The sequence below is a fragment of the Scophthalmus maximus genome, chromosome 7 (genome assembly GCF_022379125.1).
Source record: "Scophthalmus maximus strain ysfricsl-2021 chromosome 7, ASM2237912v1, whole genome shotgun sequence".
NCBI lineage: Eukaryota > Metazoa > Chordata > Actinopteri > Pleuronectiformes > Scophthalmidae > Scophthalmus > Scophthalmus maximus.
In genome coordinates, this window is record NC_061521.1 from 22,761,711 (window position 1) to 22,780,000 (window position 18,290).

Consider the following 18,290-nt stretch of genomic DNA (forward strand, 5'->3'; position numbering starts at 1 on the left):
AGCGTCACGTTGACACACACACACACACACACAATCTGTTCAGTTGTTTTTTTCATTGTGCTGTCTTGTTCATGTTTGTGTCTGTGTCCCGTCATACATGTCAGCCTTTTTTATGTTGTCTTTAACATGTGACCATCTAGGGCCTCTTCACTCATTTACAAGCTGTGAAGTTTCTGGTCATCATCAGTTTCCTGCCGTGACGTGATCTGTATAACATGACGTAAAGAAGACGCCTGTGTCATCTCCCGGGGTTTTGGGGACTCAGAGCAACACTTAGCACAAATACATTTTGCTGGGGATGGGCCATGTTTGGCCCTGGGAGATTGCATATATTTTAATGACCTTGTTGATCTCCTGATATTTCATTTATCGCCCATCATAAAGTCAAAAACACTTTCCTCTTTAAAATTAATGACAACCTCATCAGGCTCGGCTGTTCTTTGTGTTAAAGGGATAGTTCAGTGGTTTTGAAGTGGGGTTGTATGACTTACTTATGCATAGTTAATATGTGACCTTATGGAGATGGTGATCAGAGATGTCGTCCAACGGAGTTTGGAGGGGAAATGTAAGCAGCGTAAGTCTCAGTCCCAGTGTTGCAGAGGGGACCACCGCATAACGTCTTTTTCGCCACATCCAGCGTACAATTGAACGGATATTTTTTTCTTAGGTAAGCATTTAAAAATGTGGCGAAAAAGATGTTTGATGCCCTCTGCAACAGTGGGACTGTGACTTAAGCTACTTCCACTTGTTCTCCAAACTCCCTTAAACGACATCGCTGATCACCATCTCCATAAGGTAACATATTAACTTTGCATAAGTAACTCATACAACCCCACTTCAAAATCACTGCACTGTCCCTTTAAGTGCTAGTTTGCAAATGCTTGCAAGCTAACACCTTTAAAAATTAGACGGTGACTGTCGTGAATACGACACGTGCTAAACATTAGCATGTTAGCATCATCACTCTAGGCGTGTTAGCGCGCTTATTATAGCATTTAGGTTTAGCATGTAGCTTTTATCTCAGTGGTTCGGCGTTAAAGATGTGCTAGCATAGCTGTAGCATGCTACTATAGCCTTTAGGTCAGCATTTAGCTGTCAATTACGCTGTATCCACACTACAGTGATTTATGGTCTATTTTACTCTAACTGAGACCACAATTTAAGAAATGAACATCACGCTGTATTGAAGAAGACTTGAAACTACATATCGAGTTCATAAACTCCTCAGGAAAATGCTAACTGACGTTATTAATCAAGTGAGAAGTTTTCTCATAGACTACTGTGGAAACTGACTTCTTTTTTTCAACCGGTGCAGTCGCCCTCTGCTGGTGATTCCAGAGAATACAGGCTTTCCCGACCCAGTGACTAGGCTTATTTTTTTACCTACAGTCTATGTACATGTGACTGTATATGATTTTTAAAAAACAGGTCATGTGGTTTGTTTCGTACACAGATGGAATCGAGTTATGTCTCCCCAGATAATGATGGGTGATTTAAGTGGGCAAAGGTTAGAGAAGTTACCTTGACAACTGCAGCTCTCTCACACAAACACACACACACACACACACACACACACTCACACCAAGTGTGTCTTTCAATATGTCTGTTTAGATAGTGTCCCTGGCTTTGGCTGTGGGATTAAAGTGTGTCTGTGGCCGACTGCCCAGCACTTAAACTGTGACACACTCTGTCTGAACACACACTCACAGACGCACATATACACACACAGAAATCAGGCTCAGTTCTTCTTGTACTGTCCCGCCATTCATACACACACACACACACACACACACACACACACACACACACTTTCTAACTCCATATCAGGCATTGTGTTGCTGCTGTCAGAGGGGACACGGCATCAATAGTTGGGATCGACGCCTCGCGGAACACAACAGATGGAGAGCGCTTCCGCTTAATGTTCTTAAAGAGATCATGTTCCGGGGTGTCATAGTGTCGCGGCAGGCCAAAGATCAGACGGTGGACCTGGGTTGAAATGTGCCTCTTTTTTTTTTTATTGCCACAACTCGTTTATCAAAGGCAGCACTGACCTCAGTGTCAGAGAGTAAATGAATCAAGTCGAGTCCCATTCATGTTTATTTTTTCCAGGTCGATTTTCAACAACACTGACTGTAGGAACCAAATTAAAATAGTTTTTCTCTCCTGCACACACACACACAGAGAAGCGACCGGAGATCAACTGCTGCTATTCTTCTGTTCTTTCATTTTTAATCCATTTATAATGCTTGTCGCTGCCTCTCTTGTTTCAGAATAGGCGTTTTCCGACCCATTGATTAGAACAGAGAGAGGGAGAAAAGGAGGATGAGGGTCTGATTGAAAGTTGTGCTGTCGGAACAAGTTGTCTCTCCTCCTCATCCTCCTCCTCCTCCACTGAGCTCCACGCGGCTGAAAGAGAAAGGAGAGGAGAGAAGAAGATGGATTCTGGGTCAGCCACACAATGTAAAATCAGATGTACGGTAATCTAGCAAACAAAGCAGAGCAAACTGGACTATTAAAAAAAATCCATTGTCAAAACAAACAAGAACAGCAGGTGGTCGGAGGATTGTTTTCTAGGAAAGAGGGAGACAGAGGGGAACTCCTCCATTGAATAGGTTCACCAAAGATCAGGGGCACCTTAAGGGAGAGGAAGATGGGGGAGCTCATAACAGCGTCCATAAAGCATCTTATTTCTCTCAAATGTGAAATAAAAAGGTAATGCAGCCCGTCGAGGCAGATGAATGGGCGTTAGACTTGCTGAAGCACTGTGCAGAGCCCGCATTGGGATTTGACGTAGTTTTGGACGATAGGGCTCAAGTGGAAGGTGTAACAGTAAAGTGCCCTGATTGTCTATTGAATACAGTCACCGAGGAGAGGAAGGAAAGAAAGGAACAGATGCGGAGGATGTGGGATGATGGATATGATGATGATGAGGAGGGTGGTGGTGATTTAATGTCAATGGCGATTGCCTATTCAATGTCCAGGCAGGGACGTAGAGCAGTTAAATAGATGGAAAGAATAAAAATAAACATTCATCAAGGCTGTCGCCTTCAATGTAGAATAAAACTAACACAGAATCATTTTTTTTTCAAAATCATAAATTAATACTTAAGTGAATTTATTGAAACTAAATAACGTGTATTACATAAACCCTGACAAAAGTAGTATTCAAAACAATAATTCAATACTATCTTACTGCCTACTGCAGTTGGAGACATGATTAATTAGGGCTTTTACAGTAGGAATACAGGACAATAAAGGTATCGTAACAATAAAGTGAATAAGTAACTGTCAGTTAAAGGCAGTGAGGAATGTAAATGAACAGTATGACCGTGAAATAAAGCACTGCCGCAAAACGACGACGCATGGTCCATAAAGCATCTCTGTGTAAATACAGATAATAAAAAAACACAATAGTGTGCGCATGTTTCTGCACGTGTGTTTTTGCCTTTTACTGGAGAAAGAAAATTGGATATACAGTTTTATTATTATATTGGATGAAAACAAACACCAAAAAAGAACAAATCAATAAACGCAAATCTTTAGGACAAATGTAGACACACACGCACACACTCGTCGCAAGCTCTTACCCTCACACCTTGGTGATGGAGTTAAAAATGGTTTATCACAACAGGCTTGCGTCGGTGTCATGGTGTTGAGAAAAGGAGGAGTGGAGAGAGAAGGAGAGGATGTGGAGTTCTGAGAGGAAAGAAGAGAGAGAGGAGATTGAAAGGGAGAGGGGGATATGATGGAGCGAGCGGAGAAGGCAGGGGGGGGACGGACGGACTCCAGGGGAAAACAAATGCAGCAGAATGGTAAATGTTTTCTACTCTTATCGACCTCTCAAAGCGCTTCACAGTACATTTAACATTCACACACACATTCACACAGCGCTCTTCTTTTGGCATATCTAGCGCCCTTTCCATCAGTCGTGCATCTCATTCACACACAGCCGTCACAGGGAAGTTTGGGCTCCAAGTACACTTCACCGTGAGCAAGCCCACGTCGGTTAGTGGACGACCCGCTCTGCCCCCTGAGCCGAAGGCGCCCAAAGGGCCGATCAAACTTCTCGGTCGTCTTGGGCGCAGACGGAAGGAGGTGAGAAGGACAGACACTGTAGAGGGACAGTCGAGTGCAGACGGGGGCAGAGGACAGACGGAGCAGATATGGCGATGGAGGGACGGCCAGTGGCGAACGGAAAGACTGGATCACCCGAGGGTCAAGCAGGTGAAGAGCTGCTTTAGCCAAGGTGCAGATGGCGATTTGCAGGAAAGAGCAAAACTGTATGAATGAAGAAAAATGACTGGCCAGTGACACATCTGTTGCTCACTGAATTTTTGTGGGGGAGCCTGTTTGGTGCGGAACGGAGACAGCGTCGACTTTATGCACTCAGCGTTGTACCGGCACCACGACGTTTCGTCTCTGCAGGAGGGACGCGAGGCGTTCGCCACACATTTTGTCACGGCTTTGTGATATTCATTAACCCCGTCCTGACCCATTTTTTCCTTTTAGCTGTGAGGGTAAATCCGAGTTGACTCCTCACGGGGGAGGGGGGTCGGGGAGCTGTTCTACGCTTGCATAATTAAAAACATCTACAGTATTGAAGATGGAAAGGTTGAGGGGACACTTTCAGTTGAAGATATATGGGGGTTATGACCATAATCAAAATGGATGATCAAACAGGGAGTGAAAACCTGGGGAAATGAGCGACGCCCTCATCATACAAACCCCTGTCTGTGTGAGAGTCATTGTGAAACTACCCGTGTTCGGCCGCTAAAGCCTTTGTTGACACCATTAGCTTCCTGAACTTTCCACGAGGGCGCAGGATTGACCTGGCGGCACCGGGAACCTCGTGAATTCTCTCATTAGATCCAACGGGCCCCCAGCGTCGAGGCAGGGTCAGCTGCACCGAGCGACTCCCGGGTGTGAGCGTGTCAGACTGGGTGAGTTTTAATCAGGTCGGTGCCGAAGGAGCCGTATGCCTTTCGCTGTCAAGTCTCCAAACTCTGGTAATGTGTTATCATCTCCTCGTGATTGCTTTGCAATCTGTTGATTCTTTTTTTTTTTGGGGGGGGGGGTGTGGGAACTCAAACACGCCGTGCGTTTGGTTTTTGTAATTTCAGCCTGAGTGCTTTGAAATCTAATTACGCTGTCTGGATAAAATTACAGTGAAGGGAATAGCAACACTCATCCTGATGCTATACTGTTTCATTGGTTAGAAAAAAAAGAAGTAGTTTTAATTCGTTATGATATAAGACCGGGTGATATATTGTTGCAGCGATGGAGTTAGCCTGGTATAATGTATTGATTTCACTTGCATATATACTATATATATCCAACTGTGTTATATCTTTAAATTCGCAGAATCAGCAATCTCTCGGGCAGTGAACCTGTTTATACTGATGATATTTACTACGTCCATTGTTCCATTATTTATTGCTTAGCATTACATACAGCCGATACACTGTAACATGGTTCATATTTCAAGCCTGATGTGTCGGAGAATACTGAGCCAGCGTGTGTTTGTTGTTATTGTATTTTTGTGTAAAAAGTTGGCATTGCCATCCTAAGAACGAGGTGTTTGGTTCTGAGGGAGCAAAGTTAGGATTGTTGGGGGATTGTTGGACTTTTCAGATCGAATGGCCAAAGATGTTTGGTTTCTCTTGAGTCATTATTGGATTTCACTACAAATGGTTTAAAGTTTCTTGTGTGGTCCCATTAAAGTACAGTACAGTGATAATAAGATAATTCAAGTTATATGCACCATTTATCACCACACCAGAGAAGGAATTTACGCCTTCCCAAACTAAAATGTTGATATAATGGAAATTACAAAAAACAGATGATACCATTTGCACAACAAACATTTAAGAAAATTTAAGCAGGAGATAATAACCAAAAATAAAATATTTTAATATTTCCATATTATCTAAAACTGTTTGTCTCCCCTTGATGTCAACAATTTTTTTTAAGAAGACAGGGTTAGAATCAGTTATAATTGCCCCTCAATCTAGTACCTTTTGGACAGATATATACACAATTACTTTATAGTAGTCATTTTGTCAAATTGTGGGGAAAGACGTTATATCTTAGAATAAATGATGAATTACCTCTATGTGTTTGTCACTCCCTTTTTCTTAATACTTAAATTTCATGTACAGAGAGAAGAAATCTACTACAAATGTATTTTTTTATGGAATTCAACTTTTACTGTAGATTTGTTAAGAAAAATCATACATACATTACTATTGTGACAAATTGGTTGTTTAATGTGTCCCTCAAACAATTTGCACGTCTAGTTTCCTTGTATTTTGATTAATAGTTTCCTTTCTATAAATAACTCTATTTCTTATCATTTCTTATTTATTTACTTGAGTGATGCTCATTTGCATCATGTATCTAGCTACTGAAAAATGTCAGCATGTCTGTTGAAAGTATTCAATAAGAAGAAAAATCGTATGTTGCAAAAATGTTTTTGTTACAGTTAGTGTGCTGTTCAAAAAAAGCCAGAAAGAAAGGAGAGAAAAAAGCCATGAAAAGTACAAAGGTTAAGGCCTCGCTGCCCCCGGAATATTACTGTGGCATGCGAGAATGATCATGTAGGAGGAGATAAGTGCCAGGAACGGATAACAGCAAGGAGCAAAAGGAGAGCAGGGGAGCGGGGATCAACTGCTGGATTCAGCCGAGATGTTGGTAATGGCAGAGGCATCTGAGTGAGGTTTACTCAGAGTGCTAAGTGGCCAGAGTGATTTTTCATGAACACAGCATGACGTGTCCCAAATATCAATCAAAATAGATGAAGCGTGTCATTTGTAACTTTTGAGGAAAAGGCTTTTCGGTGCAAAGAGGTAAAAAATAAATTTAAAAAAACGCATAGTCACTAATTATACTAATTAAATTCCACCAAAATCATCTCGGTGAATAAATGTTTTAATAGCTGCAAATGCATTTTATGTTCCCCGGAGTTTTGCCGCTCTGGCGCTCGACTGGCTGAACTCTCGCAAAGTCATATGACCGAAGAAAGAAAAAAAGACACTGACTCCTTTTCAGTCATGTCAGTTTAAACAGCAGCTAACCTATTTGCCTCTTTGTCGGTGCAGAGACCAGCAGCCTCTGTCCCCCCTGAAGGAGCCAAGAACCAGATCACTGCTGCATGACAGCAGCCCCTCCTTCTGCGGCTGAACAAAGACAACAACAACAACAACACAACGACAAAAAAAAGGCTTCACCGTCTGTCAGAGTTCAGCTGGGAGGATTTCTGAAATAGTCTTGTCGAGCGTTTGGTTGAACTCGGGCCCTTCTCCACTAACTGCAGTGGCTTTGTGATGTGTTTCTGTGTCCGTGCTGATTCAGGATCTGTAACGACACATTGGGCTTTCTGACAAAGGACTCATTCTTCTCACTTCCCCTTCATCTTATTATTTCCTTCGGTTGTTCAATCTGCAGAATTCACCTTCTGTAGTCGTTGTCACGTCCCTCTTCTTCTCTTCTTTTTCAACCTCCTTATGAACACATGAACTGTCACACTCTGTGCAGTATCTCTCATACTGTTGAATACTCGGACGCACACGCGCAGTTTTGAATGCGTTGTACAGTTTGACAGTATCTCTGCGATGGTTGTGTCTTACTGTATGGTGGATGTTGTGATGTTTTAAATCTCCCAGGACCTTTAGTGTCCACCTAGAATACTAACCTGCCGCCTCTTCCCCTTCTTGTGTTTCCCTCAGGCGGATGCTAAGATGGTGTGCGACGTCGTCAGTCGCATGGAGGACACGGAGCCATACTCCGCCGAGCTGCTCTCCGCCATGATCCGTCTGTGGTCCGACGCCGGTATCCAGGAGTGTTTCAGCCGCGCCCGGGAGTACCAGCTCAACGATTCAGCGCAGTAGTACGTACTATTTGGTCATCTGTGCGCTGTATGTTCTGTATGTTTTGTGCGTGTTCAGTCTGCAGACGCGTTGTCTGAGGAACAAAATGACAGAATCTCTCCGAATTTGACACAAGCGTCCACTTGGCCGCAGAGATGAAGTGAATACATTTTGGGTTTCATAGGTCAAGGTCCCTGCGGCCTTGTCACACACATATTTGGCCCTAACTCAAAATTCATACACTAATTATGACAAAAACAAGTCTTAACTAGAGAAGCTGTTGTAAAACTGTCACCGGAAGGTTGTAATCCAAGTTTATTATCTTTATCTTCATGTATTTCATCCTTTATTGAGAAAATGACAGTGTAGGGACATAAAAAGGCAGGAGAGCGAGGATGACCCGGAGAAAGTGCTCTGTTCTGTGTGTGTGCGTGCGTGCGTGCGCGTGTGTGTGTTACACCTGCAGCTGATTTCCGATTTTCTAAGTCCAAATCAATAGATCACTCATAAGCCGCCCTAATCCACTCACCCTCTGTAAAAACACACGCAGACACTCTCACACATACATACAACCATAATCTTCTAAATGCGACCATGCACTACACTATTAAGACACACACAGTCAGTCACCATTACAACCACCGGGCCTGATTTATGCTCGGTGCCTGTGTGTGGGTGGTGAGAGAGAGACACAGCAGGAAAAACACACGGAGGGAAATGGAGAGTGGCGGCGGTGGATGAAGAGGAGGAGGAGGAGGAGGAGGAGGCTTTTTTTTTCTTTCTCAAGTGCCATGATTGTGCGTGTAGCCCTGATTTAATTGTGCACCGTACGTGTTTGAGAGTGACATGAAGAAAGATCGCAGTAGAACGATGGATGTAGTTATTGATTTATTTTCTGTTGGCCGTACACCTCTTTCATGCAGCGGGCTCTGACCATGGATGTAGTGAATGTAGCAAAATAACAAGTTTAAATGAGAGGACATGATGAAGACAGAACAAATCCTTGTCGAGAGAAGCTTCTCCTCCATCTTCTATATTATTTGTTACAAGGTTCTTTCTCCAGTTTAATCCTCAATCGCACCATCTCTAGGCTATCCATTATATCAGTAAAGGCAAATACAAATAAAATGTATTTAAAAAATATCAGATCCAGTATTTGACTTTTACCAGCAGAAGTAGATTGTACTTTCACTTTCACTAAATGTTTCGACAGATTGCCTGTGTTCTCCACAGCGTTGCAGAATCTCACGTACAGATCTGTAGATTTCCTCTGAAAAAACAGATCACATGTCAAATTAAGATCGTCCACGGGAATAAAGATCGTCAGATTGCTCCACCCCTAATCACCAACGTGAAAACTGAAACCACATCTATAGACAAGATCACAGGAAGTGCACCTTCAGTCGCTTAGAAATACATGTGTAGAAAAAAGGCCAATGCAAACAAAAAAAAAAGCAAAAGTGGAGAGAAAAAAATGCTGAAAAGTGAAAAAGAGCAGAGAACATGAGAGGAGACAGTGGGAGTATAATGAAGAGTAAGAGGGTGTAGTAATGTAGTGGAATGATACAGTGAGATAAGAGAGGGAACTATAAAGACAGGGAATGAAAACAGATGCAAAACAAATGGGATTGTCCCAAAAAAAGAGGCGAGTCAGTGAGTCAAAAATGATGAGAGAGCAAGAAAGATGGTGAAAGAGAGCGGGTCATTCCTGATCATGGCCGACATCTTGGCAGGAGCGCAAACACGCTCCTGTCAGCTTTTACATGTGGTCAATTAACTCACACAACTATCGCTCAGTTTGTGAGTGTTAGGGGCGTGTGTGCGTGTGTGTGTGTGTGTGTGTGTGTGTGTGTGTGTTGTTTTTGTTTGTGTGTTAAATGTCACATTAAAGATTGATGCACACTTCCTATTATGTTGTGGCCTGTGGAGCAGAAACAGGCCGGCCAGCCAATGAGCTGATAGGACAGATGTCACCTGATCCGACCACACTCTGTGTGTGTGTGTGTGTGTGTGTGTGTGTGTGTGTGTGTGTGTGTGTGTGTGTGTGTGTGTGTGTGTGTGTGTGTGTGAGGTTTCCAACATCCCTGACATAAAAAAAAGCCCAATGAAGTTGAGGATATTTGTTCAAAGTTGAGATTTTTGTCTGTGTTTTGGGCTTTTCAGGCGTCAGCCTTCAGTCAGTGACGGTGATACTTTCACTAGTACAGTAGAATTAATTGTGTAACTAATTGTGCATGCATGTAATGCCTGTTTGTATAACATAGAAAGCAGAAAGCTCTGTTCTGAGAGGGGCATGTTCACCCTGAAGCCACTGCTCTCGCTCTCTCTCTCTATATGTGTACGAATACCCTGCATGTTCTGACCTACTTAGCACAATACACATGCTCTCTGTATATGATTTACATCCCCTGCCTTTGTGACACAGTGGTACGGTATGCATGTACCAACTTGGCCTCCTTTAAAAGATATACCGTAATCACAACCCTCCATACACACATACGCAATGACCATGTGCAATGGTACCTTTCATATACTATACATATTAATACCAAGTGCAATATCAGGTCCATTCTGTTTGAGTGTAGTTGTTGCACTGTTCTTCTTTCGTTTACACTTTAACACTCACTCAAATGTTTTATTCTTCGTACTGTAGCTGTGGAGCAAATTCCGGCACAGGATCAATAATGTAAAAAAAAATCTTATCTCATCTTATCTTCACTTATCTTACTAACACGGTGTGTTATGTTGTGCATGTTGCCCACTAATAGCAGGTAATCGGAGTCTATCTGATTGTCGTTAAAATGGCATATAGCTCTCAATTAACTAATAGAGATATTGATTCTGCATCTTGCTTTACCTTCGATTACCTGCGTGTGCATTGTTAGCGTGACGCTTCCTGGTTTATCTTCTTCTCCTTCTCTCTGTCAGGTAACGCCGGGGCTTTGTGTTCATTCAGATTCCTTGACCATCGCAGCTTGTCAGGAGCTCGGGAGCGTTCTGCGCCCCTCGTCATTATCACCTCACAGACAACATCTTTCCGGTTGTCTCTCCTTTCGTGCCCGACACTCTTTTAGGGATAAACTATAATACGGCACATCACCAGGGAAATGAAACAAGCGTACACTCTGGGGTCTGGTCTTAATGAACTTATTGCGCCATGACGAGTGATTTCAGGATGTGGGGGGGGGGGGGACTAATGCAGTGGTGGTTCACATATACGGCTTGGCAGCTAGAAACCAGGCCGCACACTGACATACCTTCGGGGGACAATTATTCTATACATGAAATAATGTTAGCATTCGTGTTAGTGTCGGGTCATGTGACGGGGGAGAGAGGGTTCAACCTCCTGTGTGGTGGTAAAGGTCATTGGTGTCACGGCGGTGGGCCCCGGCAACAGCGGCGAGATTCACTGCTGCCCAACAGAATTTTCAGGTCTTATTAATGTCTTTAAAAGCTGAGAGAGAGACACATACTTACGCTCAAATGACGTGTACTTAGTTTTATCCCCACACTAAAAACTGCTGAAATTCCTCAAAACGTCCTACGCTTCTATTCACTGTATATGTCCATCAGCTGTATTGTGTCCATGGCTTTAATATTTTATACTGCGAGTCAGCTCACTCACAAGTCAGACGAATATATTTGATTGTGAATCAGTGTCACTGTCACTTCTCGCGTGTGTTCTCGTGACAAAACGTACCTTGGAGACGGGTGGTGGTGGTGGTGGAGCAACTTGCCAGTGTGGCTTCCTCCGCTCCGGCAACGACTTTAGCTCGACAACATTTGCAGTAAAATACTTGTTTGGTTCCACGTCGGACTTTTAAAAGAAGAAATTCCTCCAAACAACAGACACAGTTACAATTTCTAAACAACAGTTCCTAAAACGCCTTTGAGATGTCCATCATGGTTTCTGCTCAAGAGTTTATGCCCTTTAGTGGTGCAACAGCGAAAAAGCCCCCCTCCCCCCCCCCAAAACTGCGCCAGAGCGCTCTTCACCACCTTCCAACCATTAGCTGTGTTGCGGAATATGAAAAATTCATATCACACGGAAAATCCATTCCGATATAATCGGTACAAAGCGGTATACCGCCTAGCGCTATTGTGAATTCGTTCCTATAGTATTTTCTGTCAGATTTCAGTTTCCATCGCAGGCTGTTAAAAACTAGAAAAGTGACGGCTGCATTTGTGGCGACACACCAACTCGCCGTCGTTCATCCGTTCGGCTGATGTTCTCGATGAGTGTAGTGGACAGATCTGGCTACATTTTATTTTTACATTGGAAGAAAGAAAAACGAATTAAGGTTCAGCAGATCCCTTTGCCTTTGTTATCCTTTAGTATCACTCGAGCTGTGTGTGTGTGTGTGTGTGTGTGTGTGTGGTAGTGTCAACCATCTTTCATGTGTGTGTACTTCTTTTTATTCCTCAGCCCGATATTTCGCCTTCATCTTTCTCTCTAATGCTCTTGGAAGTATCTCTGCGTCCATTTGCGAGCTCCGAAACATCATTCTGACCCATCTATAAATAAAAAAACATCCATTACATTAGGTGGAGGCAGGATGTAGCTGTAGGTATATTTTCTGCTCGTCTCTCTCTCTCTCTCCGCTCTTCTGATTTACCGCCGGGCTCTCAGCTCCTTTTTCTGACAGCTTGGGATACCAGTAACCATGAATGCTTGTTGTGTGTGTGTGTGTGTGTGTGGGGGGGGGGGGGGGGGGGGGGGGGGGGGGGGGGGGGGGGGGTATATAATTCAGCGTCTGAGACGTTGCTCTGCGCTCGATTTTAGGGTTAAAGCTTTCTGACAGAACAGAATGTGTGAGGGACGTTACCGTCCAAGGTTGGCATTGCACCTCTGTAGCTCGAATGCAGGTTGCTCAGAGCCTTTATTAATTTTCTTTTTGGATGGAAGACCATGAAAAATCTGGTAATTGGACATTTGAACAGATTCCTACAGCTACAGATTTTCTACTTTCTACTAAACTAGATTTAAAGTAATGAAAAAACTTCTTTTCAACTTTGTTTCATATAAATAGTCTGATGGGGAAAAGGGGGACAGACAGTGGCTGTGCGAGATCAGCAGTGTTGATCTGTCCCTTGATCTTTCATTATTAATAACGACAGTCCAGTGCGGGTGTCTCGTCGTGCCCGCCCGAGCCGTAACGTTCGTCAGCATAAGTTTACAGTACACTGCCATGCAAGTGCCTCCATTTGAAGTGATCGCTCCCTCTGAGCCGCTCGGGTACGAGGTGAGACTTTAGCGCGAGGCGCGACGCCCGGGGCGACTGATCGATGTGAGGCCGACTCCAGAACGGGAGCCTGAGGGCCAATAAAAAACACACTCATCGATCAGTTTTTACGGAATGATTCTCATCTCTTCTCATCTCCGGCCGCAGCCGCGAGCTAGATCACTAACTAACGCGAGCTCCCAGATGTTTGAAAAAAGGCCGTCTTCAGACGACTCTCTAATGTTTCCAGCCGACTGATGTCAAAAAAGAGAATCATGATTCAATCAGACACGATGTTGTGAATGTTGCAAGAAGTCGGCGTCCTCGTCTGAGGACTAAGCAGTGAGCTTGGCCAATGAAACTCGCGTAAAACTTCGTTGGCGTTGCTTACGCTTCAACTTCCGCGAAATCCAGCGAAGAGCAGGGCGGGGCCGTTACCGCTCACACTGTGCTCACGGACAAATGTGTTTTCTTCTGCAGAGAGGGAAGGAGTTTGCCAGAGGTGCTAGCGACTGCAGCTGACGCCAGAGACCATTCGCACAGTCCATTCCATTCATTTCGATTTTCCTCACATGCTTTTGTTTTTTGGGAAAAGCAAACAGTTTGTCTACCAAGTATTGCCCCATTCTCACAGTTTCAGGATGCGAAAAACAAAAATCAAAACCAAAAGAACCTGACGGGCCTGCTGTGCCTTGTAACAGTTGCTAACCTACAGGTGAATTACTGCCTGATGCTCACCATCTGTATTTTCTGGGTGTGTGTGTGTGTGTGTGTGTGCGCGCGCGCAGCTACCTGGACAGCCTAGATCGGATTGGTGCGACAGACTACCAGCCGACAGAGCAGGACATCCTGAGGACCCGAGTGAAGACCACGGGCATCGTCGAGACGCACTTCACCTTCAAAAACCTTCACTTCCGGTCAGTGTGAACTCTTTGACGGTGACATTTGTATCTTCATATTTGTCCCCAGCACCCATCTGTCTGTCCGTCTGCCTACCTGCTCCTCTCTCTCTCTCTCTCTCTCTCTCTCTCTCTCTCTCTCCGTGAACACAGCAGGAACTCCCATCTGTAATTAAATACTTTGAACATGTGTCTATATTTATGATTGGCTGCCTTTTATTTAATGAGATCCGATTCAATTAGAGCAGGGAGCTAGGGGAATGATGACAGGGAGATGGAGAGGCGTTATGGGATGATTGGAGGAAAGGTTTTTCTTTCCCCGACCCTTTAATTTGATGACCGTATATTTGCCCCTCTTGTGTTAATGTGCGTACAGATCAGGGAGGTTCATAAAATGTACACACTGTTTTTCTGCATGGATGCAAAAATCGCTTTCTTTCTGGTCTACACACAATATTTCAGAAATGTAAGTTCTGCTACATGGTGTGTTTCATTCTGTTGAGCTTCCAGGTGTGTGGGCAGTGTGCTGGGTGTGTGTATGAGCCTAAATATTGCCAGCTCAGTTGCTATTACTGGCCGCGAGGCTCTGGTGTGTGGGAGACTACAGTATTCCCGTACTGTACCATCATCATCTGTTCTTCGAACCACCACAAAAAAAATACAACTTTGACATGACAGAGTCGTCATTCCCGTCTAATGAAGTCGTGACGTAAATTACTGGAAAAAAGTTGAAAAGGAGATATATTATGCTTTTTCAGTTTGTTTCCCTTTTCCTCTAGTGTGTTATAAATGTTTCTCTGTGTACGTAAAAATGTCTGCAAACTTAAAACGAAACGCTTCGGATGCTCAATAAGATTAGAAAAGCGCTGTATAAATGAATTTACTCATACAGATCAATTTCCTCTCATCCCGACAGATTGATGATGTCTCTTATAGATTTGCAAAAAGAATGGAAAAAGAGCATGCCTATTATTCACAATTTTTCTCATCATTTGTATACACTTGTCTATAAATTCCCTGATGTGTTAATGATTTATGTTATAAAGGTTGTGATGTGTTTTTTTATTTGACAAATAGAATGACAGATCAGTCAGTGATGGACAGATCAGAGATCAGATGAATGTTACAGTACCTTGTGTTTTTTGTACCTGATCGCAATTCAGTCTGCCTAAGACGACATGACGTGTAAATCAGGTCTGAATCATCATCAATATTCTAAAAGGGGGATAAGAGAAAGATATGGTCAGATACAGCAGATATATATAGTATATCTTTGAGCATGTTCTTATGAAGGCGTATTCATTCGCATCTGTCTCTCTGTGGCCATCAGGCTGTTTGATGTGGGAGGTCAGAGGTCAGAGAGGAAGAAGTGGATCCACTGTTTTGAGGATGTCACCGCCATCATCTTCTGCGTGGCGCTCAGCGGATACGACCAGGTGCTGCACGAGGACGAGACCACGGTAAGGACACGTGTTCGCGTGTAATATATGTTCCCTCTCTCTCTCTTGATGCTGCTTCTACTGTCGCTGTGTGGCCTAATGACCCATCTACACTGTAGAAATATTGGGACGCACCTTTAAAAGACCATGTAAAAAGAAAGAAAAAATCATTAGAGTTGCACTGCTGTGTATCCAAGGTTTTTTATGCTTTCAGGATGTGGGACTGCATCAGCAAATATTCCCTTCATGCATAAAGATTTAAAATGTCTATATATTAAATTCAATGTGTTTTTTTTTTAATTAAATGATTTAGGAGGGACCGGATTTATAGGCACATCTATCTGCTTTCTGTTTTTCCTAATTAACATCTGCGTCAACATCTGGTGCTATTTCACAAAATGCTGAAACGTCAGCAGCAGCGGTTTCACCTCACTGGTTTTACCTTCACACGTTTCCTGCTATCAAAAAATGCAAATTCTGTGATATTCCACAGCATTTCCTCTGAATCTGTTTTGTTTTGTTTTTTTGGCACGCCATCTTCCTCCTCTTTCTGGACACAGGTAAATATCAGCATGCAGGATATGTACAGTAAAAACATCAATAGAATACAGCGCTCCGCTACTCGGTCGGATGGTTCCTCTAATACAAAGTATTATTGCCTCTACAAGTTATTTTTCCCTATGCAAAGCATTTTCCCCTCTGTTGGCAATGCAAAATAAGCTACATTTAAAGCCTGCTTTAAATACTTGGGAAGACGGTTACAATAACTTCTATATTAGGATGCACGACAGGCAAATGATGCTGACTGCAGACACACGCTAGGTGTGGAAATCATTCATGACGTATTCGATTACTTTTTTTGCGTGAAATACCCTTAAAAAAAGTCGCTGTGTGAGCACCAGAGTAGAATACATGTCTATGAATAAATAGAGCAAATCTGTTTTTTTCAATTGGAGTACCTCTGTGTTTCCCGCAGCTAAAGGCCACAACCCACCGCCGTGTGGCCATAAAACAAGGTGACGCCGCGTAGTCTAGATAACAAATAGGCCGATTTGAATGCACCGTGCTCGCTGCTATTTATCAGCCTGAAGCGTGTCCTCTGAGAATCCCCTGGCTGCTCTATTTATGCAGATGTCTTCAGGCCTCCTTCTGCACTGGGAGCACCAGAAGCACGTCAGAGAAGGAGAGGGAGATATCCATCATAAAACATTGCTCGCGAAACACAAGCCTCTATTAGGTGTGTTTGCATACACAGACACCTCGACCCGATTCAAGACGGTTTTAATTAACCGTGGTTGATGTGATATGAATCAAGACAGGAATGAAAGAGAATAGGGACATTTATTGTGAAGATGGATAGACTTAGGTCTAGCTTTACAGGAAGTAGATCCGCATGGGAAGCCGTCCCATGAAGTAGGTGCTTCAGTGTGAAGGAAGCGTGGAGCTTGAGGCTCATGGGACGTCTTCATGCGAGGTGAAGTTGGACCGCTTACAGGTGTTTGGCTAAAGGGGAGCGCATCAGCTTGTGATTGGGTCTTAAGCTGCATCCAGACATTGCACTGACGTCTGGACATTTTCCTGCAATGCACCAGAGGGGCTTTATGTGAGAACACTGATCTTATTGTACATTAGTATCATATCTGGGGTTTTCTTGTTTTGCTTTGTTGACTGTGTTTTGATCAACATTATATGCTATTATCACTAGAAAAAAATGATGATAATAATAAGAGCAAACTCCAGCGTAGGAGTCAAATTACAAATAACCAAAAAGGTTACGTCCCACGTCCGTGTAGCAAGTGATTCAGAAATTTCACAGAAAAAAATAATTTCACAGTCAGACACCCTCTCCTAATAGGAGTGATAAATTAATACATATATCCCTTTTGGGGTAAAGTCACTGATATGCCATTAATTTAATTAGAATGATATTTTCCTATAAGACTAATAATAATAATAATATAATCCTGTCTAGACAAGAGTTAAAAAAAACAAAACCTAATGGTAGATTTATTTATTTCTATTGCAGCTTGAATTATGAAACCTGTCTATACATGCAACTGTGTATTGATGTCCTGATATTGATTTTCAGATCGTCAACAATTTATTTCTTGAAGTCATTTGACCACTAGTGTATAAAATATAGTTCAAGATTAAGAAAGGGTATAGATGATGAAGTTAACTCTCATATTTTAGCCTCAAGTAAAACGAAAAAAAATTGCTGAAACAAACCTAAAAAAGCATTCTCATTTGATGTTCACTCATTCCAGCCTACCTAGTATAATGGAAAATGTAAATATATTTTCACATATGTATTTTGGCATTTTTTCGGGCCGATACTGACATACAGAAAATATAAAATCCCATGATCTCTAAGGTGTTATCAAACCCTTATGGCAAAGAAATGTAATTGAGGCTTGATAATTTATACAGTTTAACCATGAACTTTATCATAAATACCTGTAAATAAAATGAATAGATATAACTTGAATCAAAAGGGTTCTGAATGAAACTAACTGGAAAAGTACTGAACATCCTCCTGCAAAATACGACGGTCACAACAATACGAAAAACATTTTCTCACATTACAAGTCTTTTTAATATCTTCTTAGACCTTTTTTGAGGAAAATAATTGGATGTCCAATTGTAAAGGTGCCAGATCAGGTCGTCTAACCTATCATGTCACCGACCTGATGCTAAAGGTTTTGACTGTTTACAGTGTGTCTACATATTAATCTGTTTGCTGAATGAACCACTACACACACATACACTTGGAATACCCCTCTTTCCTTTTTAAGAACTGCTTGCATTGTGTGTGTGTCTCTGGCTGTCCTTCTCTTGTTTCTCAAACTTGTACACACACACACA

At 42.7% G+C, this 18,290-nt stretch overlaps 1 protein-coding gene across 3 annotated transcripts in view; it reads left to right on the plus strand.

Annotated features, from left to right (window-relative positions):
• LOC118315465 (guanine nucleotide-binding protein G(o) subunit alpha) overlaps positions 1 to 18,290 on the plus strand; it is an 80,990-nt gene that overhangs the window by 47,943 nt on the left and 14,757 nt on the right. For all 3 annotated transcript variants that reach the window (XM_035642756.2, XM_035642755.2, XM_035642754.2), the window contains exons 4-6: positions 7,725 to 7,885; positions 13,876 to 14,004; positions 15,317 to 15,446. In XM_035642756.2, the coding sequence (XP_035498649.1) occupies positions 7,725 to 7,885; positions 13,876 to 14,004; positions 15,317 to 15,446 (420 nt within the window). The remainder of the gene's footprint in view (positions 1 to 7,724; positions 7,886 to 13,875; positions 14,005 to 15,316; positions 15,447 to 18,290) is intronic.